Genomic DNA, 21,288 nt, shown 5'->3' with positions numbered 1-21,288 from the left:
TTTGTCTGTCATCCTGTATCCCACTCTCTTACAAATCCTTTGGGCTCAGGTTCAAAACCAGGCTGTTACCACTGACTGCCGCCAAGCCCACTGCCGCCATGCGCCCTCCACCAGTCCCCGCCCTCCACCAGTCCCCAGTCAGCTTTGGCTCTGCCGCGGCTGCAGTCCTGTGTAGTCCAGGCTGGCTTTGGTCTCACTAGGTTGCTTGCTGATCCTGGCTTTGAACTCCTGGTCTTTGTCCCTTCACCTCTTGATTACTGCTGTGTGCCACTACTCCTGGGTTCTCCCGTTTTATTTTTTTTGAGACAAGGCCGTTGCTAATAAGTTAGCTGTCCAGTCCAAACAGGCTCTGAATTACTTTATAGTCCAAGCAGGCTCTGAATTACTGTCTGCCATGGGACTTGTGTGGGGCTCAGGGAGCACATTGCAGGGGTTGATTTGCTCCTCGTGTGGGTTAGCGAGATTGTCATGCTTCATGGCAGGCAGGCAGGCAGGCAAGGACTCTTACCAGCTGAGCTCTCTTGCTGCTCCCCTCCTAGCTTTTTTCTTTTTTAAATCAACTATAAAACACAACATTAAGGGGTTGGAGAGATGGCTCAGCGGTTAAGAGCATTGCCTGCTCTGCCAAAGGTCCTGAGTTCAATTCCCAGCAACCACATGGTGGCTCACAGCCATCTGTAATGAGGTCTGGTGCCCTCTTCTGGCCTTCAGACAGAATATTGTATACATAATAAATAAATATTTAAAAAAAAAAAACAAAAAAACAAACACAACATTAAATAAAGCTAGCCTACTGCGCAGGGCATTTGTTCCGGTTAGCTTGTGGTATGTGCTGCGAGGAGCCAGGTATAATTTGGTGAAAGTAGTGTATGGATCATTTAGGCAGAACACGGTAGACTATCAATAGGTTTTCTTGTTTAAAAGAAGGCAAGGGAGAGCTTTTCCTTGCACACCAAAGGCTTCAACTCTCAGTACCCTACTAGCTCGACAGCCAAGTGTGACGATGCATACTCCCAATAAAGGAGGAGATTGGACGCTCCGGAGCTCGAGATCAGCCGGGGGCTACATAAGGTAACATTTGAGTAGATACGGCGCGAAGCACTTATCACAATGAGTTAATTTGAGCTCAGGTACTCGAAGGCTAGGTAATATCACAGGTGAAAAACCGAAGCAAGAAATACCCCTGCGCAGTCCTTTTAGAGTTGGTAACTGCTATAAGGCACAAGGGACAGTAAGCGTGCCCAGAGCGAATGGGCAAGAGGCTAGGCCCAGCCTCCAGATCCCGCCCAGGCCGCGCGAGGCCAGCTGGGAGTTGTAGTCCTTTGTGCACCATGCCACGTCACCGCCTACGCCGGTCCTTTCATCCACTCCTCGCTCTATTGGTAGGTTCCGTCGCTCCGCCCATTAGCCTGTCTACTGCCTTCTGTTCCCCCCAGCAGAAAGGACTTGGTATCGTCCCACCTACTCAAACTTTATTGCAGTTTCTCCCTCATGTCATTTCCAACTCTTGTCATTTCCAAGTCTGAAATCCTCCCTCTGACCTTGGTAGGCTCCAGTCACACCCCCCTCACGGCTCCATCAGTGTTTCTCAGCGCACTTCTCCGTTCTGCATTGGTTTGCGCCGGCTCCCCCTCTCGCTCCGCGTTGGTTTGCGCCGACCTCCCCCCTCGCTCCGCGTTGGTCGGCTCCGGTCCCCCCTCTCGCTTCCCGTTGGTCGGCGCCGGGCTCCCCCACTCGCTGCAGTGGTTCGGCCTCGGCGACCCCTCAGCGGCGCGTCCCCCGCCGCCGCGGTCCCGCTCCGCGTCTTCCTGAAGCCGCGCTCCCGCGCCTATCGGTCGGCGGACCCGCAGCCCCCCGTGAGGCCCACGGCCTCCCGCTCGCCATGGTCCGCCCGCGCCGTGCCCCGCACCGCTCCGGTGCCGGGGGCCCCCTCGGAGGTCGCGGCCGGCCACCGCGGCCCCTGGTCGTGCGCGCTGTGCGCTCGCGTTCCTGGCCCGCCGGTCCTCGAGGCCCGCAGCCCCCGCGGATCCGGGCCCGCTCGGCCCCTCCCATGGTGAGTCCCCGGGTCTGCTTCCAGAGCCTTCCACGCACGCCCCGCCCTGCCGCCCCTCCTCTGGCGGGCGCCTTTGTCCGCAGCGCCCACGGGTCTCCCGCGGGAGGGCGCACCCGGAGTCCCGGATCAGCCTCTGGTCCGCTCCCCTTTGTTGCGCGGCGGCCTGGGCGGGGGGCGGGGTACGGGGGCGGGGCGGGTTCGAATTACTGCTGACCGCGCGTTCGGCTGCACACGCGCACGGGGTCGCCTGGCGTGAGCGCCTGTTTTTCCAATTGCAAAGTTGGTCCTCGGACTCCGGGTCTGGAAATAGGCGAGGAGCCCGGCGTATACACTCGCGCCCAGCTGTTGCTCGCGGGGGCGTTGTCCCCCCCGGGGCCAGATGGTGACTGTGGCAGTCCCCTCTATTTGCGCGCCCGCCCCGCGGCGAGCCCAAACCTTAAGCCTGAAGGTAAGGAAGGCTTAAGGTAAACATTCAGCTGTGTAGGTTCGTGTGGCTGTCGCCTCTGCCCACAATATAATGTGCGTGCACTTTCTAGAAACATTGAGGTTTCCTTGGGAAACAAAACTGCCCATTGTGATGGTTGACTCGTGGCCACACCTGCGCATGCTTGGCCAGCTCTGAGCTATTCCCTGGCTTCGCTCTGACCGCTTCAATACCCTGTGATGACGTTGTCCACAGCCGAGCCTAGGCGGGTTTGCTACTCGGATCACCTGCGGAACGCAGACACACCCCTCGCCGTAACGCAGCAGCCTAGGCCTGAAGCTTTCCCTTAATGTTGGAAGCTGCTTCTTGGGGTCCTCAGATGCGTCCCTTCCCCACAAATGTGGCTTGGCTTTGCCACAGCAAGTCAGACATGCCTGGATGCGAACTTAACTCCGGAGCCGCGCTTAACGGAGTCCCTAACTGTGCTCTTCACTACCAGTGTGTTCCCTGCTGTTGCGGGCATACAGGTGTTCGCGGGGTGCAGGCAAAAACAAATCAGAAGCATTTCAGTGGTTCCCCCACCCCACACTTGAATAGTCTGGGGTTTCTTTTGAGTGCTTAAGTATGTTTATGTTTGCCTGATTTTCATCTAGGCCCGACTGTGGTTGCTCACACACTGACACGTGTGAGCACTTGTAGTGTTGTTTCAAAGCACGCGTGCAGGCCAGGCGGCCCAGTCCCGTTTGCTGTAATCCCGAGGGCTTGGTGCTGTAGGGCTATGCTCTTCACGAAGGCCCCTCGGCGGTGTTAACTGAAGACCTAGGCTGGTCTGCTACTTAAGACGCCGGGAGAACACGTTCTGGTTTGTCATCACGCAGGGGCCTCATGAGCTTAGACTTGAGCAGCGGATGCCTTCGCGATTATCAGAAGGGTCTTCAGCCTGGAGGCACGCACCGGTCTGTTTGTTCAAAGGCTGGGCCAGGACCCCACTGGTTTTTTTTGGAAATGTTTCAGCTGAAGAGTTTAGCTTGCACCCTGGGGTGGGGGAAGGGAGGATGTGTGACTTTGCTTAGCAACATCGTTCAGCATTCATTCAGGTCAAATGTTTGGTGCAAGGTAGCCTCTGGGAGTCTCCCCATTTTTCTCCAGGATCGTCTTTTAACTTGGTGTCTGGTTTATGTCTCCTTGGGGTTCTCAGGAAAGGCCGTCCTTTGTGGGAGTCTCCTCTTGGGGGACAGTGATCTTAGTTAGGGTGGCTCTGAGCTGGGTCCTGGATGCAGCCCACAGCTTTCTGATAGTGGTCTAAGGGCGAGAATGCCAAGATGGTTGCTTTGAGGTTTTGACTCCTGGGGAAGGGATTGGGACTTGGAGTGTGTACCTGGAGACTGAGTCTGGACCTGAGGATGTCCCCTGTGGGAAGTGTGCAATGGTCTAGCTTTGAATGACCTCAGAATTCTCCTCTCTGCTGCAGGAAGGTGCTCGAGTCTTTGGGGCCCTCGGGCCTATTGGGCCCTCTTCACCTGGGCTCTCTCTTGGGGGACTTGCAGTGAATGAGCACCGGCTCAGCAACAAACTGCTGGCCTGGAGTGGCGTGCTGGAGTGGCAGGAGGTGAGCCTGGCTGGGTCCAGATGCCTGGGCTAGTGGAGGGTATGGATGGCCTGGCCGCTGGGCTGAGTCTTCCACCCCCCTCCCGCCTGCAGAAGCGTAGACCCTTCTCGGACTCCACAGCCAAGCTGAAGCGCACCCTGCCCTGCCAGGCCTACGTGAACCGGGGCGAGAACCTGTGAGTGTGGGAGTGGGCAGAGCCCGGGGCAGCCTAGGATGCAGGGAATGGCTTCTGATGCACTCCCTACCGCAGGGAGACGGACCAGTGGCCCCAGAAGCTGATCATGCAGCTCATCCCACAGCAGCTGCTGGTGAGACCAGTGGGACTGTGCCCCCAGAGCCAGACTTGCTCCCCAGGCTCTTCCCACGCTTGCCTTACCATGATCAGTGGTGCCCTTGTCATCCACAGACCACACTGGGCCCCCTCTTCCGAAACTCTCAGCTGGCCCAGTTCCACTTCACCAACAGAGACTGTGACTCGCTCAAGGGCCTCTGCCGCATCATGGGCAACGGCTTCGTGAGTGGGGATGGGGGCCGGTGGGGCGGGACCGAGTTCTGCCCTGTGATGGGAGACTTCTTGTACCGCTTTGTGGTCATCCCAGGATCTTGGTGGGTGGTACTTGAGCTTATGGGCCGGCCAGAGTGCACATAATGCTCCCAGCTGCTGCCTTGCTTCTCAGGGCTGCATGCGTGCGTCTGTCTGTCCTGTCTGTCTGGTGGTGGTGGTTGGTGACCAGCCCCTACTGTTGTGGACCCAGTCTGAGGTGCCTGGGCTGGAGCAGGTGGCGGGACAGGATGGAAGGAAGCCACCAGCCCATGCATGCTGAGGACTAGACTCCAGACTCGTCCCCAGCTCTGCCTTAGTCTGGTTTGCCTCTCCCACTTGACCACTTCCACGGATCATATCCCTTTCTGGGCCCCACAGACTTGGGACATGTGAGGCTGCAACCTTGTGCCAGCAGCAGCTCTGGGATAGTATTCTGGAGCTGGGCCCAGGGTCTGGAGAATTCGTGTAGAAGGCTGGCCAGTGAGGTAGAGGTTCTTGTCCATCCTGGCACAGGATGGCACAGGATGGGGTGGCCTACAAGTAGCTGTCCTCCCATTGAAGAGGGAGGACTGGCATCTCAGCTGTGGTTGTGTAGTTCCAGCTACGTAGCAGCCACTACATATGCGGTTGCTGTGTCTTACAGGTGGGGACACTGGGATCCTAACATGGGAGGTGGCTTTCCTTGAGTGACAGACACAGCAGCCTGGCCTGCCGCCTGTTTAAAAATTTAGGGATTGGTTTTGGGTCTTTTATGGTGTGTGTGTCATGTGTATGCCTGGTGCTGCAGAGACCAGAAGAGGGCGTCAGATCCCATGGGACTATATGGAAGACTGAACTGGGGACCAAACTTTGGTCCAAACAAGAACAGCCAGGTGTCGCCGCTGCACCTTCTCCCCAGTCCCTGCCACCTGCTATTAACCCAGCAGCAAGGCTGGGGTTGGTAGAGAAGGGAGGGACACAGCCATATAGGTCTTTGGCACCTACCTGCCCCTGTCCTGCCCCTCATCAGTGACTCACTTGCTCTTGGGAAAACCTTGATTGAGCCGTGTTTTGGTGCCCTGGCCTATCCGAGCAGGTCAGACTTTGAGTTGGAGGGCCAGGCCCTGATCTGCAGCCCTGTCCCCACAGGCAGGCTGCATGCTCTTCCCCCACATTTCTCCTTGCGAGGTGCGCGTGCTCATGCTCCTGTACTCCTCCAAGAAGAAGATCTTCATGGGCCTCATCCCCTACGACCAGAGTGGCTTTGTCAACGCCATACGGCAGGTCATCACCACCCGCAAACAGGTGTGCCAGCTGGGTGCAGCCTGGCTCTGGTCCCAGTTGGTACAGCGTCTACACTAGATGGAGGGTGATGAAGGCAGGAAGGAGGAGAACCAGGGAGCTGGGAGGAGACAGTGGCACGTCCAGACAGGGCTTGGCGGGGAAGGGAGTTTATAGGTTTTGAAGGGTACAGGGGATGACCCGGGGGTGGGTTCTGGGTGTGGAATTTTCTGTGGAGCAGGAGTGGGTTGGCAAGAGGCCCAAAATCTCTGGAGGGTGACCTGTGTCACCTGGTAGCTGCTAAAGGTGGTTGTGAGCCTCCACACCACCCGGGGCAGAGACTTATCTTGGCAGTGAGGGCAGGACCAGGCCTTGGCCTGCTTGGATTGTGGGAAGTTAGGAGTTGAAACTGCTGGCAGCAGCTGGTGTCCTGTCCCCCAGGCCGTGGGCCCTGGAGGCGTGCACTCTGGACCTGTTCAGATTGTCAACAACAAATTCCTGGCATGGAGTGGTGTCATGGAGTGGCAGGAGGTGAGCTGTGGGGCCGTGTGGGCTGTTGGCCCGCCCCCTTCCCTCCCCTGAAGTGCCTTCTTGCTTTGCCCCAAAGCCCAGGCCTGAGCCCAATAGCCGGTCCAAGAGGTGGCTGCCATCCCATGTCTACGTGAACCAAGGGGAGATCCTGTGAGTGGGGTGGGGAGGGGTGGGGAGGCGAGTGGGCGATGCAGGCCCTGGGGAGGCCTTGTGTCTGACAGCTGCCGTCTGGCGTGGCAGGAGGACGGACCAGTGGCCACGGAAGCTCTTCATGCAGCTCATCCCACAGCAGCTGCTGACCACCCTGGTGCCGCTGTTCCGGAACTCGCGCCTGGTACAGTTCCACTTCACCAAGGACATGGACACTCTGAAGAGTCTGTGCCGGGTCATGGACAATGGCTTCGTGAGTAGAGGGCCTGGGGCCTGCAGCTGCACCAGGGCCTCCTAGATTTGCATGTTTGTCCCCTCCCTCCCCCAGCCCTCTACTGGAGAACTGAGGCACCAGCTTGTATTACATAGACACTGTGCCAGCAGGCGCCTGCCTTGTGACAGCCCCCTCCCCACCACTGCATGCTGTTCAGCTCGGCTAAAACTCCCAGAGAACTTGGGAGGCCTGTAGCTCCCAGGCCAGATTCTCCGCTCTGGGGCTTTGTTTTCCCTTTGTGAGCAGGGGATCCTTGAGCTGGAACTCAGGAGGTACTCAGGACATCTGGGGGGGGGGGGGGAGCTTGGTTATTGGCACTGTTAACATAGCCAGGGTCTCAGTGTAACGGAACAGAACTCGCTCAGGGTGGGCCACATGCCTGGCAGCTTTAGACCCCTAGGACCTGCTTTTAGGGATCCCAGTTTGTGGCTGAGGGAGTGTCCTGACTTGGGCCTGCTGTTAGGCGGGCTGTGTGCACTTCTCTTATAAGGCCTCCTGCGAGGTGCGCGTGCTCATGCTCCTGTACTCCTCGGAGAAGAAGATCTTCATCGGCCTCATCCCACACGACCAGAGCAACTTTGTCAACGGCATCCGGCGCGTCATCGCCAACCAGCAGCAGGTCCTGCAGCGAAGCCTGGAGCAGGAGCAGCAGCAGCGAGGGGTGAGGTGGCTCTGCCATGCATGCTCTCATGGGCCCCCTGCCCCTGGGTGCCCACTTCTGAACCTCCCTTGGCTTCTTTCTCTGCAGATGGGTGGCTAGTGGACTCCCAGGCTGGGTGGGCCACAGTCCCAGACGAGGCCCAGTGGAGATTGGTGAGCAGCACTTGTTTTCCCAGGAAGCAGCAGGGTGGCCCTGGCTTTAGGGAAGCCACTGCATGAGGCACTGCCTTCTGGGACGTGTGTCCCTGGCAAGGTATGGGTGCCAGGGCCTAGGGATGGGGTGCAGTCTCACGAGTAGAAGCCACCCCCTTCTACTGCCTCCCAGGTTAGATGCTTCTGAGCAGGGGCTCCTGGGGACTGTACCTGCCCAGCAACCTGAAGGACAGCATCCTGAGGTCTTCAAGGATGGTCCTTGCCTCTGTATGTTTCCCTAATAAAGCCTTTTAACCCACACACTGTCCCTCCCTGCTAATTCTATGCTCAGTGCAAGATGCGTGTGTTCAGAGGTCACACAGCGTGGATCCACCCCATGTGCAGAGCTGAGTCTGGCGGTTTAGGGGATGTGTCCCGTTAGGTGGAAAGGTAGGCTTATGAAGCTAGTTACCACAATGACGGCCTGCCTTTGTTACGTTTAAGCAAATTTACATAAGGTCCAGTGTCCCATAACTGGGTTCTAACACCTGTTGCTGACTCTAGCACCCCAAAATGGCCCTGGCGCTCAACTCCTCAGCCAGGTGTGCTGGGTGCACAACAGCCCACTTGTAAGCCCAGGTTCAGTGTAGAATGCCATGGCAGGTTTGCCTCCCACATGCCCAGCAAGGTGGTCCTTAGCAGAGTAGCAACACTGTTTATTGTGGGCTCAGCCCTCCAAGAACTGGCGGTACAACCGCTGCAGCGCTGGGTCTAGATGTGTCCGTAGTCGGAATGGGATCTGAAGGATCTCCAGGAAGCCCTCGGCCAGTGTGGGTGGCTCAAACTGCTTCCTGTGGGATAGGGGTGTTAGGTGGGGAGGGGGAGGCTCCGTACCCCACCACCTCCTGTACCCTTCAGTCCCCCAGGCCCTGAACCTGTAACTGAACATGACCATGTCTGACACCGGTGCATGGGAGGGGTCGGTCATCTCGCGGAACTGCAGAAAGAGAGGCACAGAGGTCAGGGGGCATGGGCTTAGAGAGAGGCGGAGCCTGGAGGGTGTGGCTCACCCTGTTGTTATGGCGAGCCTGCTCCAGCGTAGCACAGAAGTTGAAGCAGCGACAGGGCACACCTGCATCTCTGGCACACTGGATGTACCTGTGGAGAGGGGGCAAGTGCTGCTGTCGCTGCCACCCAGCACTCAGGCCCACTCCCACCCCATCCCAGGGTTCCAGTACCTGGCTCTACTTGGGACATCTGGATTGGTGTTGTCAATCACAGCTGGCTTCCCCTGCCTCAGTGCTGCCTGGCATGAGCTCACACAACGCTGCCATGACCCCAGTGTGTCCTATGGGACCCAGAACAGGTCACAGTCAGTCTGGAGAGTCCCACCCCAAGAACAGTGCTCCGAGGAAGGGTACAACCCCACTCACCCTGTTTATGTGGACGTATCCAGCCGGCAACAGGTGTTCCTGGACGAAGGTGGACTTGCCAGCTGTGGGGAAGTGTGGCCATCAGCTAGAGTCTAGGAACCAATGATTGCCAGGGGAGCCGGAGATTGGTCGGGCTGTGGCATCTCACCCCCAGGGAATCCTACTGTGACCACCACCTCTGGGTTGGGGCTGAGGAGGATGCTGGACTCTGGGATGTAAAGGGGCCCAGCGCTGGAGACTGTCCTCTGGCAGGGGAACAAAAGGGGGTGTAAGCCTGGGAGCCAAGCAAAAAAAAAAAAGCCTCTCACGCTTTTCCCTTGGGGTCTCACCGGGTCAAAAGCTGGAAGCTCAAATCTAGCTGCTGTCCACTTAAGGAAGAACTCCTCTGGAGTGGCAAAGCGCAGGCCGATGTTGAGGGCGAACTGGGGGAGAGACGGGTCTGAAGGATTCAGAGGTGTGGCAGAGGTGGGTGCGGGGGAGGATGGGGGACACGGATATCGCCAGGCTTACCAAGCGGTCTGCGCAAGAGAAGTCTTTCTTCTTTCTCCCTGGGGCCCAGTTGGCCGGGCGCCCTGCTGCATCTGTAAGGAGGGTGGCCCTGTCCACCACTGAGCACAGACAAGGCTCCTCACCCCCAAAGCCCGTTCCTCCTACCTCCCACGAAGATGCTGTCACTGATGGAAATGGGCATGCCCTCGTTGGCCTGCAAAGAGAGGCGGTGAGAAGCCCCTCCATATGGAACAGCAGAGGGACTGGCTGTACCCCATACACAAGGACTTTGCTGCTGTGTGTCTCGCCTGTTCCCCCAGTGGCTTCCAGAGGGCGCACAATCCACAGCAGTCCTGGCTCCCTTGCTCTTCCAACTCAGGTTGTGTCAGTGTCTGCCTTTCTAGATCTGTACCCTTGGGCCACCTCCTCAGCCACCTTCCCCCGTCCCTGATATCTGCCAGGCTCTCCCCTCAGCCACGAGCATCTCTGCTCACCCACTGCTTTAGACCTCAGAGGCTAGACCCTGACCCCTGAGCTGCAGCTTCTCAGTTCCTCTGCTCTGCAGACAAGAGTGCTGGTCTCCCAAGTCCAAAGTTGGCACTGACAGATGGCAGGGACCCGGGAGGGCAAAGGAGCAAGGGTCATGAGGGCTGGGCTGGGAATGCTCACCTGCTCCTGCAGATGGTCCCACATGCCACTCACTGGCTTTCGGTTTAGCCCTGCATGTGTTGCCACCAGCACCTGTGGAGGTGGCCAGGTTACACTATCCTCACAGTGCTCGGGATCTCCAAGGACATTCCTGTCAGCATAGCCCCAGCTGAGGCCTCCATCCCATGCCTTGGCATGTTCTCTCTGGGTCCCAGTCCCGCACAGCCCCTCAGTGTCTCTTCTGGCAGTACCTGAAATGGGACCCCCAGCTTCTCCAATACAGCCTCCACCTTGGCCTTGAACACCTCTGCTGGCAGCTTCCCTCGCCCAATGCCCATTTGGTTGGTGAAGATTACCAGCTAGGGACAGATAAGGACACACTGGAGACCCTCACTACAGCTCAGCCTGAACACTACACAAACATGCCCCCCCACCCCCCCGGCACCACACCCTGTAGCTCTTGACTTCTAGAGAAGATCCACACCCACGTACCTTGTAACCCTCAGTATCCAGCTCCTGGAGCTTCTTTGGAATCTCCGGATACAGAATCCTGCGGTCAGTGGGAAGCAGCAAGGACTTGGAGTCTAGAGGACTCTGGGTTCCCATCCCAGCCTCTTCCCACGTCCCACCTCACCTCCAGTCACTAGGGCTGGTGGGGAAGACCTTTCCAGAGCGGGTGGTGATGAGAGTCCCATCTAGGTCAAAGGCAGCCACCTGTGTCACCAAACACAGGGACAACAGTAGTGTCACCTCTGACCTTCCCCACAGGCTGACCAACACCAGCCCTTTGATACTGGGATCACCCTTAGGAACAGGCAACCGTCAAAAAATGCATGATTGAGGGAGGGAAGACGGCACAGTACCATGTTGCTCCTGTGTCCTCTGCTCACCACTTTCCAGACTTTAATGGGGACCCATGTCCCACCCACACCCTCCCCTGAGATTCTTCTGGGAGGATTAACAGCTCAGAAGGAGCAAAGGTCTTTGTTGGAAGAGCTGGAGAGATGACTAAATGGTTAAGTGCACACATATCAGGTGGCTCACAATTCCCCTAACTCCAAGGAACCCAGTGCTCTCTGGCCTCTGCAAGCACCTGTGTGCATGTGGTACACATAAAATCATGCAAGTTCACATAAATAAATGAGTAAATTTAAAAACAAAATTCACTGTTGACGTGTGCCCAGCCAGGGACCAGACCCCCCATGTTCTGTGGCCTCGTTTCAGTGTGGCCCATAAACACGTCTAAGGTCTGGTCATCACTGATTCCAGGGCCTGCTCTGTATCCTGCCCCTCAGTGGTGGCAGTCACCAGACACAACTCAACAATCTCTGCTCACAACAGCGCAGGCTCAGAGACTTTGTAAGACTATCCCAGGGCTGCACAAAGTAAACTTTGAAGTAAATGACACGACTGTGACCTCACCTTGCTCTGGGGCTTTACCCCAGATGCTGTGAACACCAGTAACTTCTTTAAGCTCTCCCAGCCAGGGGATGATTTCCGCACCCTCTTTTCCGGAGGCTCAGCATCCTCCGGGTCCACCGAATCCACAGGGGGAGTGCCCGGTGGAGTATCTGGCTGGGATCCCGATGTGCTAACTTCTTCCCAATGCAGGGTTAGGGGATGTAGGCCATTGACTAGATACAGGGTGTCCCCCAAGCGTAGAGAAGCTGACAACCCTGGCTTCAACTCCTGGATCCCAACAGTTGATGGGTTAATGCCCAGCTGCAGAGAAAGGGAGAGCTAGAGTTGGCTCCACCCCTTTAGGGAACACCCGCCCCCTCACCAAGTCCAATACCCCATTTCACAAACAGACCCTTTCCCCACCAATTCATTTCGTGCTACCAATCAGAACTTTGAAAGGTTACAGGTATCCAGTCTGGCACGGTGGAAAAGGGAATAGCTGATCAGCCTTCTGAAGAGCTGTGACCCACCCGACCCCTCCTCCAAGTCCTTGCTGCCCGTTGTTGAGACACTGGTACCTGTTTCACTGCCACTGTCCGGGTCTCAGGGTCTGCAATCAGCTCCACTGAGGGTAAGGGGATGGAGTCAGGGTTTACATCACGTACGGGGACATGGCCAGCTACAGACTACGTATTGCACTTCGGAGGAAGAGGCACTTTCCTCCCACCCCCAACACAGGGCCTCAAGTAGCCCAGAGTAGCCTAGAACTCGCCACACACTGGTGGCTGGCCTTAAACGGATTCTTATGTCTCTACCACTCAAGTGCCTGGATGACGGGTGAGCCCGAGGCAGTTTACGCCTCAATAGGACCGGGACCTACACTCACAGAGACCCGGGGGTGGCACAGGATAGGTCTATTTTTATCTGTAGGATCGGCTTGTTCCATGAGACACATTGAGTAGACCTATACATCCTGCCCAGAGACCGTCTCTCTGCTGTGAGCATCCTCCTCCGCCCGGTGATAGTCTCCCGGACCCGCTCGGTCCCTCCCCGAAAGCCCCGTCTAACTCCTGGTTCGGCACAACCTCCCCTGCAACTCTCGCCGCTGCAATTTCACTTCTCCCGCGCCCACCTTGATTTCGGGAGCACTTCCGGTCCGTCACCTGGGTCAGGGGTCCCCGACCTAGGACCAGGGCTTGGCCATCCGACGGCAGAAATATAGGGGGCGGTCCCCCGGCGGGGCTCTGCAGCCACAAGCGGCCCCGGCATCCCAGCTGTGACATCCCGGGATGCGGCAAAGGAGAACAGACTCACTGCTCGGCAGCCAGTTATGGTCTGCTACCGGAAGTCCTGCCTTCCCCGCTAGCGCCGCCCGGAAATCCCGTCCCTTGCCTATGGGCGGGTTCAACGTTTCCTAGGCTACCACAGCAGTTCCAATACGTAGCTAGTGAGGCTAGTTTACAGTTGGGGTCACTTCTGAATTCATTCCCAAACTCACCACAGTCAGAAGGTCTGACTCGACTCCTCCCACAGCACATGCGCCGCCCCTGATTCGCCTGCGGCTTTATAAGCCCGTGTGGGTAAGGGGCATTTGGATCCGTGGGCACTAGGTTTCTACTAGGGAGTTAACTTGGTTTTGTTTTGTGATAGGGGCTCAGAATGTAGCCGTGTTGTTAAAATTCCTTTCTGGGCGTAGTGGCACATTGTCTAATCCCAGCACTGAAGAGGCAGAAGCCGGCCTGGTCTACATAGCAAGCTCTGGGCCAGTCAGGACTACAGTGAGACCCTGCCCCACCTCCGAAAAGTTACTTTCCAGGTGAAAACCTAAGCAATGTCTACGCTGCTCTTAAAAGTCTGAAAGATAAACCGAAATACGATCCCACCAAAGATCATTCCGGGGAGGCAATGAGCTTACTGGGTTTACAGAGCATAGGTGAAGGTTGTTACTTCACTGGGGGTGGTGCTAGCCAGTGGAGCAGGGCCACACTGGGGAGTCTACCTAGCAGGCATGACACCTTTCCCCTACTTCTTCCTCACCTGCATCCTTTAGCCTCTGCCTAGGCCACAGACAATTCGGGCAAAAGTGCCTACATCTGCTTGTGAGAACAGCAAGGCACTCAAGGTCTCATGACCTTCTTTGCCGCCTCCTCCTTCTCTGAGTGAAATCTGCTGTCAACAAGTCCAGCTGGGCTTATCTTTCAGCCCAGATGAATTATCTGACTTGGATACTAGCCCACAACACCCTAGCTAACCCCGAACTTGCAGAGATCTGCCTGCCTCTGCTATAGAAATATTGGTATTAAAAGCAAGCACTACAGCCAGGCGGTTGTGGCACATGCTTTTAATCCCAGCATTCGGAAGGCAGAGGCAGGCAGATCTCCGAGTTCAGGGTCAGCCTGGTCTACAGTGCAAGCTCCTGGACAGAAAACAGAGAAACTGTCAGGAAAAACAAAACCAAAATAAACCAGCATCATCACACCTGGTCATTGATGGTTTCTTTCCTTTCTTTAAAAAAATTTATATGTATACAATGTTCTGTCTCTGTTTATGCCTGCAGGCTAGAAGAGGGCACCAGACCCCATTACAGATGGCTGTGAGCCACCATGTGGTTGCTGGGAATTGAACTCAGGACCTTTGGAAGAGCAGGCAATGCTCTTAACTGCTGAGCCATCTCTCCAGCCCTGGTTTCTTTCCTTTTATATGGTGTTTGGTCGTGGCTACGGTGTTGTTGGGTTGACACAGGTCCATAGAAAGAAAAAACCTTAAGAATGAATTTAGTCTTTTTCAGCTGTAGGGTGGTGGTGGTGGTCGTGTGTGTGGTGTGTTCTGTGTAGCCCTGGCTATCCTGGAACTTGCTCAACATACCACCTGCTTCTGCCTCCCCAATGCTGGGATTAAAGGCATGTACCAGCATGCCTGGCTGTTTTGTCCTTTGAGGCAGGGTCTCTGGAAATCCAGGTTGACATTAACTGACTCCTATGCCTCCTAAATCCACCTCCTTGTTGCTGGAATGATAGACGTGCATAGAAGTGGCATTCTCCACTCTTCTGACAGCGCAAAGCCGGCATTTGTCCCTAGTATTCGAAGCTCATGGCCTTACCACACTCTTCCTTTGCTTCGATGATGCTAAATTCTCTGCTGCAAAATGGAAAAATCACGTCTACCTCCTGGGACAGATGCACTAAAGCTGGGGTAGTGGTGTAGGGCCACACAAAGAAACCCGGTCTCGGAAAAAACTAAACAACAAAAGGGCAAAGGCAAACAAGAAAAGGGAGGCAATCCATGTGACTAATTTGAAGGTGACAAATTTCCCCCGCCTGTTTTACCTACGATGGCCCCTCTACCCACTACCGCCGTCACGTTCCCGAAAACCACATTTCCACCGTAACCGCCCGGGAATGCTCTGAAACAAGCTCCACTTTGGATGAGCGTCCCATACACCCACACACCATACACCACGCACTCACTAGCCAGAGGTAAAACTTTAATTTCAGAGCGCCCCTCGCGACCCCCGGTCCCCACCCCACTCTCCCGCACCCAGGGCCAGGGCCAGGGCCGGAGAGTGAGGCCCCCTACCTTGGGTGGAAGAGGGCCCTTTAAGGCACCTGTTGGGGTCGGGGGTTGGGGGGACGGGACACAGGAAACTGGTACCGCCCTGGGTATAGGACAGACTTTGATGGACAGGCTGTCGTGGGGAGAAACTTATGGGGGCGTTAGACGCAGAGCGGGACCGGACCATCCCGTGGGGTACCGGATACAAGTGTCAGGATTCGGGCCAAAACAAACAAACAAAAAACCCAGCCCTAGTAGTGTAACAAACTCAAGGCCTCGGGCCAATTCTGGGTTCGGGAGGGCTTGGCCACGCCCCCAGGAGGCCAGGGCCAATCGGATGGGGGATTCAAGAAGGATTACGGGCGACTCTCCGGACATGGGCGGAGCCATCGCCTGGTCCCGCAGATGGGCTCCGTGCTTGGGCAGCGAGCCAAGGATGCGCGGGTAAAGCTTCTGTTGCTAGGCAAGAGACGGAGTTGACCCACTGAGCGTTTTAGAACTAGCCCCGCTCCAAACCGGAGCGAGCCAATCCCGTAAAGAATGGTCCTGTTGCTGGGCGGAGAAGGCTCATGGCTCACAGACCAAAGGCGACAGTGGCCTTCCGCCGGCCTCAGCCCGCTGGGCATGCTGCCCGCTCAGTATTTCCGCTTCAGCTTCTGGAAGTCGCTGGTGTTGAGTCGCGGCCGCGGCAGGTCCCCGAAGACCTGGGTGTCTTCGGCCTCCCGCAGCACCAGTGCCCGCATACTAGCGGCGATCCGGTCCAGGTCGGGCGAGGAGGGCTGTGGAGGGAGGAAACCTCAGTGCACAGGCGCCGCCTCCCGGATGTCCTCCCGCCCGCCCGGATTGGGCCAGAACGTTCCGGCCCCACCCCCCCCTCCTGGCTCTGACGAGGAGCAGAGGTTCAGGTGCCAGGATACCTGGCTGCTTCTCAGCCAGGACAGCAGGTCCCCGCCTGGATTCGGGTGTCATGCTGGGACCTGGTCACGCAAAGCTGGGGGAAGTCATCTAACTTTCCTCTCAGTGCCCCTCCCTCCCTCGGCGTTTTCTGTGAAGGTTGGTCCAGGCCAGCGCTGCCTGGAGGAACCACATCCAGGATGGTGTTGGGGAAAGGAATCCTGCGAGACAATCTGACCCTCCTTCCCTCAAAAACGATTCTGAACAGACAAGGGGCCTTCCTCCTAAACTGCAGGGTGTCCTGGGATGGAGAAGAGAGGCCTTACTTGCCAAGGCAAGGGGCTCCCTGCAGCAGGCCACTCTGGGCCTCGTTCCCCCCTCACCGGGCCGTTTTCCTCATCTGAAGATCGCGCCTCTGTCCTCTTCTCCTTGAAGGCCCACACTGGCACCGACACAGGCAGGGACTTGGCGTACTGCTGGGTGGGCAGGGCTGCGGCCGGAGGCTTGGGGCAGGCTGGGGGACCGGCGGGGGTCTCCTCACTCAGGCTGCCGTCTGTGACACAGGGAGGCTTCAGCTTCTGTACCCCTACCCTCGGCCTGGCCTCCTAGGGCTTGAACAACCCAGGATCCTCACCATCTGTGCTCTCCGGGTCTGACTCGCAGAAGGGGGGCAGGTCTTGGAGAGTGGCGTCCTCATCCATCATGAAGAGTCCTGTGGGTACAACAGGCCCTGCCTTTGGTCCCTGGGCCTCAACACTCTTCATCTCTTGTCTGCTCACTCAGCCACTGCTAGCTTCAACATGGAACCTCTTAAGATCTGCTTGGGACAATGTCACCCAAAATAGTTCCAAAAAAAAGCTGGTCTGGTGGGGACAAACGGAAGACCCTGTGGCCTGACCACTTGCCTATAGTTTCAGAGATCCGAGGCTAGAACGTCTGGCTCCAGTCTCATCCTTCATGACAGGATGAGGTGAGCAGCGTGGGCAAAGATAGCAAATGAGAATTCCTCTCACGCTCTGAGTCCTGTGCTTGGAGAAACATCCACTTTCCGACTCTTCCCCAGCAGCAGTCTCTAGACCCAGCCGCCCAAAGTGGGATTCCATGAGAGCTGGAAATGCTTCCGAGTTCCCGGAACCCTGGTCCTGGCTCCCTTCAGCTGTGGCAGTACACCATTTCCAGCAAACTGCTCTACCTTCCGTGCATGGGGCAGGAGCCCCTCCCCTTTCTTTCCAGAGACAACTGCATCTCTTAGAGAACCTTAGCCAGACGAGAAGCAGTCAAGGAAACCGTGTTTGCTCAACATACTGTGTTCTGTGCTGTTGGACCTTGTGTGAGGCTGCCAGGGAATGCTTTAATGCTTTCCTAAGGATGCATTAGGACAAGTGTCCAGAAACCAGCAACCGCAGCCCAGCACCAACCCCCAGCCAGCACCAACCCCCGCCCCCCAGCTCACCTCCATTATCGCTACCGCCCAGCCGCTCCCCAGAAGTCTCTGTCTCAGTGGGCTCGTCTTCATCTTCCTCATCATCCTCCCTGGCCAGGGCTGGCCGAGGCGGAGGGCTAGGAGCAGGGCTGGGCGGCTGTGGTGCTGGTGGGGGACCAGGTCGGGTGGCGGTGGCAGCCCTGTGTGCCTGAGCGATGTCGTGGAGGCAGCGGCGTGCAGCCTCTGCCAGGGCCCCGCGGCCATGGGCGGCATAAGCACAGGGCCCTGGGCGGGGTGGCGGTGGTGGCGCTGCAGTCAGCAACACCAGCTCTGTGCCAGTGCGGGCCCGGAAGCGCTCGGCGGCCCCCACAACGGCCTCCCACAGTTCCTCTGGCCGCCCAGACGCCATCCGCGCCCTGTAGGCCAGAGCAGGACAGAGGGACTGAGGCTGTGCCATCACTACCCATCCTGAGGGCCGAGTGCCCCAATGCGACTCCCCTTCCATGGCATGCACCTCTCAGCTGAGCTTCACCCCTTTCCCAAACCTGCTCCTGCTCCCCCCGGCCCCCAACCGTACTAGCCACCATCATTTCCAGCTCCACACAGGGGCCACTCCAAAGTCTGAAGTCTTCACCTGCGTTGGCTATGAGCGCTGTAGCCAAATTGGTCGGTGGTTATTTCAGCCTGGGGTCTTCCTATTTTTTGCAACAGGGTCTCAAGTATTCCTGTCACTATATGGCTACAGATAACCTTTAAGTCCTGACCCCCATGTGTCCAGCTCGTGAGTGCTGGGGTTACACATGCACACCACCACACCTGGTTTATGTGGGGCTGGGAACTGAACTCAAGACTTCCTGAGTGCTGGCAAGAACCAACTCAGCCACATTAAGGCCTGTCTGGCTTGTAAGCTAGGACCAACACGCAGCCCTAGCGACTCTCCTTCCTCCACTACCGGAGTAGCTGGGATTTGAGGTGTGCAGCGCACACACCCAGCCTGTGTCTTTGAAGACTTACATGGATTTCATGTGCACCTTGTCCTCGGTGTGTAGGGTGTTAACAACATGAGCCAGGCATGGGGGGCATACACCTGAAACCACAGCACTCAGAGGCTGGAGCCAAACTGTCACAGAGACCGGGCTCCAGGAAAACCACAGGTGACTTGCACAGTTTCTGCAGCAAAGCACCCTGGCCCCTGCCAGGCCTCCATCCTTCATTTGGTCCAGCCGGTCCTCCTCCACTGCTGTGGAGCTCTGCCCTTCAGAGTTTCCAGGACCAGATGAACCGCACACTCAGCTCACTGGCCTCAGGTCACTGCCAACCTTACACTCAGCTGGGGAGGGAGACAGTCCCTCCCTGAATCACCCCAGTCCCCCTACTGGGCTTCCAGGGCCACTCTCTTAGGACAAGGCTGAGCTCTGGCTGAATGTGGGGGAAGGAGGGCGCAAGCTGCTCAGGCTTTTCCAGGTCCTCAGTGCCCGCTGACAGCTGCACCGCTGCCTAGCTCCTGGCTCCTGTAGTGGGACCATGGACCACGGTGCCTCTTTCCACACACACAGGTAGTGCACACCTCACCCTCGGAGGGATTCAAGCGCATCAGGACCAGAGTAAAGAGAAGCTGAATCTGGAATCCGGTTGCAGCTTGCAAGCTGTCCTGCACACTCAAAAGACTCCACCCTGCCACCTTCCACCCAACCCCCCAAGGTGGGAACTGCTCACACACTGGACCAGAATGCGATAACCATTCCTAAGCGACCTCTCACTTCCTATGGCATGAAGAGCGGTGGTCACTGCATCTTCAGGACTTAAGCTCCAAACTCAGGAAGACCAGATCTTGACTGTCCCACCAGCCGAACTGGCCACTGACAAGGACAGTCTGTCCAGAGCCCTTTGCCAATCCTGAACTCTACCCTGCCTGCTTCAAGACACTAGACTGCCCATCCCAACTTTCCATTGAGGAGAAAGCTGCAGACACTTGCCACAGCCGCAGAAATGAGCTGTAGTGGTTTGATAACGCTGTCTTTGGACTTCAAAGTCCCACCAAAGCTTTAGGAGGCACCCAGCGACTCCTACTCTCATCTCACACCCTTCCTAGCTGAGAAAGGAGGCTGGAAACATAAGGCTAAGACTCAGGGCGAGAAAAGTGACTGGTCCAAAAGATGGCACGACCTGTATGCTATTAGCCTGGGTCCTCAATTCTCTGAGGAGAGAGCAAATGATGGCAGGACCCAGCTCCTAGCAGCAGCAGTGTGAAAACAGGCTGAGTGGCTTCTGAAGGCGGCTCAAAGGAGGGCGACTTACTCGGACCTCCTAGGCCTGTGATCTCCTATGAGGTGAGAGGCAGGGGCAGACCAGCAAGGGGGAGCTATCCAGCGGGAAAGTGCAGGCCTCCCAGGGCAGGTGTGACGGGAGATAGGGAAAGAAACGGCTGCAGCACGGGACGCAGAGCGGGGCGTCCCAGGGGGATCCTACCACCGAAGGCTGCGGCCCGGGGCTGAACCACGCCCGCGGACCAGCGAGGCCCCTACTCTAGGAAGAAAACAAGAAGTCCCGCCCCCGGCGGGGATCTGACCGGAAGTCCCGCCCATGGACACCCCCTCACCCACCAGTGGACCCCCCCAAAACACAACCGCATGGACTTGGTTCGCCTCCAATTGAGAGTCCCAGCCCGTTTGCAACACCGAGGTGAAGCTTGTCTAGCTTTCGTCGCGAGTCAGACACGAGGGATTGAGCGTTAGCCATTTCAGCACTCAGCCAAGGGTCACAAGGAGATCACTGCTCCCTGACCTACGCACACTGTACCCTTCCCATGGCCGTACGCCTTCCCATGGCCCCTCAACCTAAGGAAAGCCAGATCCTCCCCAAACCCCAGCTCACAACGCCGCCTCCACTCACGTGCCCGTAGCCAGCATGGCCGGCCAGGCGCCGTCGCCGCCCTCAAAAGGCATGGCGGCTTCTTGCATCACTTCCGTGTAGCTGCCCCTCCTCCATTGCGTACACTCCGCCTCCCTTATCCTAGATGCCCCAAATCAAAATAGCAACCAGAAGCTTCCTCTGCAAGCAGTGAGCAATGTCAGCGGCAGAGTGCCCGTGGGAAAGACTGTAAAAGACTTCAGCTACATCATTTCGATTTGCCCGCAACAAGTACGGCTGCATGCCCACGCTCACACAGGACAATAGCGAAGGCAAGCGGCCTGACGTCCCTCGGTTCGTAATCAACTTCTAACAGAAGTGGAGGAAAAAAGGCTCCCGTTCCGTCGTGCTAGTCAGTATGGCTTCATATCCGTCCAGCCTACCGCTTCCTCCCACCCCTGCTCTTTAGCACAAAGCTGGCAAAGATTCAATATGGCAGCATTTCTAGCTTCGGGTTGCCCAGTTTAAAAATGGTGGCGCAGCCCTCTTTCCACGGTGACTCAGAAATTGGGGGCAACTTCGTTTCCTGGAGCCTGACTGCTTGACCCCTTATCCCGAGCCCCTCCGCGCCTCTGGTACTACACAGCTCCTCTCACCTTTTCCTGTCTCTGTTCCGCTTTTCCAACACCTCGCCGCCCCGCCCCGCAAAGAGATGGTAGTGCCCCGCATTAACATGGCTTCCACCGAGCCGCTATGGCTTGCCCTCGAGGAAAATGGCACAATGTTGGCTTCGACGCCAGTATAAAATATGGAGAGAGCCAAGGAGGCGTTCCTTGGCGGTCACGAGTTGTCGGGTAGCGATCACGGGTCCGTCCACTTGTTTACTTCGTGGCGAGAGTGGTACACTGCGCCTGCGCCGCCTCGTTGACCCTGAACAAGAGTGTTGTCTACACCACGTGAC

At 57.1% G+C, this 21,288-nt stretch overlaps 3 protein-coding genes across 9 annotated transcripts; 1 reads left to right on the top strand and 2 right to left on the bottom strand.

Annotated features, from left to right (window-relative positions):
- The first annotated feature begins 1,684 nt into the window (after positions 1–1,684).
- Ptov1 (PTOV1 extended AT-hook containing adaptor protein) lies at positions 1,685–7,955 on the top strand. 2 transcript variants are annotated; one of them, XR_009056601.1, is made up of 12 exons: positions 1,685–2,053; positions 3,949–4,086; positions 4,179–4,261; positions 4,337–4,394; positions 4,493–4,600; positions 5,759–5,914; positions 6,332–6,421; positions 6,498–6,571; positions 6,662–6,824; positions 7,309–7,506; positions 7,594–7,658; positions 7,831–7,955. XR_009056601.1 is itself a non-coding variant. In XM_057761084.1 (11 exons), the coding sequence occupies exons 1-11, from the start codon at positions 1,883–1,885 to the stop codon at positions 7,603–7,605; spliced, it is 1,251 nt and encodes a 416-aa protein (XP_057617067.1). In that variant the 5' UTR covers positions 1,686–1,882; the 3' UTR covers positions 7,606–7,948. The 2 variants fall into 2 exon arrangements, 1 of the variants encoding a protein (XP_057617067.1); XM_057761084.1 differs by having other exon boundaries at positions 1,686–2,053; positions 7,594–7,948.
- Positions 7,956–8,108: 153 nt separating this feature from the next.
- Pnkp (polynucleotide kinase 3'-phosphatase) lies at positions 8,109–12,942 on the bottom strand. 2 transcript variants are annotated; one of them, XM_057761083.1, is made up of 16 exons: positions 12,741–12,942; positions 12,187–12,233; positions 11,630–11,929; positions 10,842–10,921; positions 10,700–10,757; positions 10,459–10,566; positions 10,229–10,300; positions 9,725–9,773; positions 9,581–9,651; positions 9,400–9,492; positions 9,219–9,315; positions 9,071–9,132; positions 8,876–8,985; positions 8,708–8,795; positions 8,573–8,634; positions 8,109–8,488 (listed from the first exon to the last, which is right to left on the bottom strand). In XM_057761083.1, the coding sequence occupies exons 1-16, from the start codon at positions 12,889–12,891 to the stop codon at positions 8,365–8,367; spliced, it is 1,572 nt and encodes a 523-aa protein (XP_057617066.1). In that variant the 5' UTR covers positions 12,892–12,942; the 3' UTR covers positions 8,109–8,364. The 2 variants fall into 2 exon arrangements, with proteins under 2 accessions (XP_057617066.1, XP_057617065.1); XM_057761082.1 differs by having other exon boundaries at positions 8,109–8,634.
- Positions 12,943–15,075: 2,133 nt separating this feature from the next.
- Positions 15,076–21,130, bottom strand: Akt1s1 (AKT1 substrate 1). 5 transcript variants are annotated; one of them, XM_057761001.1, is made up of 5 exons: positions 20,984–21,126; positions 17,508–17,893; positions 16,689–16,766; positions 16,438–16,607; positions 15,076–15,939 (listed from the first exon to the last, which is right to left on the bottom strand). In XM_057761001.1, the coding sequence occupies exons 2-5, from the start codon at positions 17,884–17,886 to the stop codon at positions 15,796–15,798; spliced, it is 771 nt and encodes a 256-aa protein (XP_057616984.1). In that variant the 5' UTR covers positions 17,887–17,893; positions 20,984–21,126; the 3' UTR covers positions 15,076–15,795. The 5 variants fall into 5 exon arrangements, with proteins under 5 accessions (XP_057616984.1, XP_057616983.1, XP_057616985.1 ...); XM_057761000.1 differs by lacking the exon at positions 20,984–21,126 and adding an exon at positions 20,370–20,951; XM_057761002.1 differs by lacking the exon at positions 20,984–21,126 and adding an exon at positions 19,776–20,362.
- Positions 21,131–21,288: the final 158 nt, after the last annotated feature.

Source organism: Chionomys nivalis (assembly GCF_950005125.1).
Source record: "Chionomys nivalis chromosome 23 unlocalized genomic scaffold, mChiNiv1.1 SUPER_23_unloc_1, whole genome shotgun sequence".
Taxonomy (NCBI): Eukaryota; Metazoa; Chordata; class Mammalia; order Rodentia; family Cricetidae; genus Chionomys; species Chionomys nivalis.
Note: the sequence above shows the minus strand (reverse complement) of the source record. Positions and strands in the feature narration are given on the sequence as shown.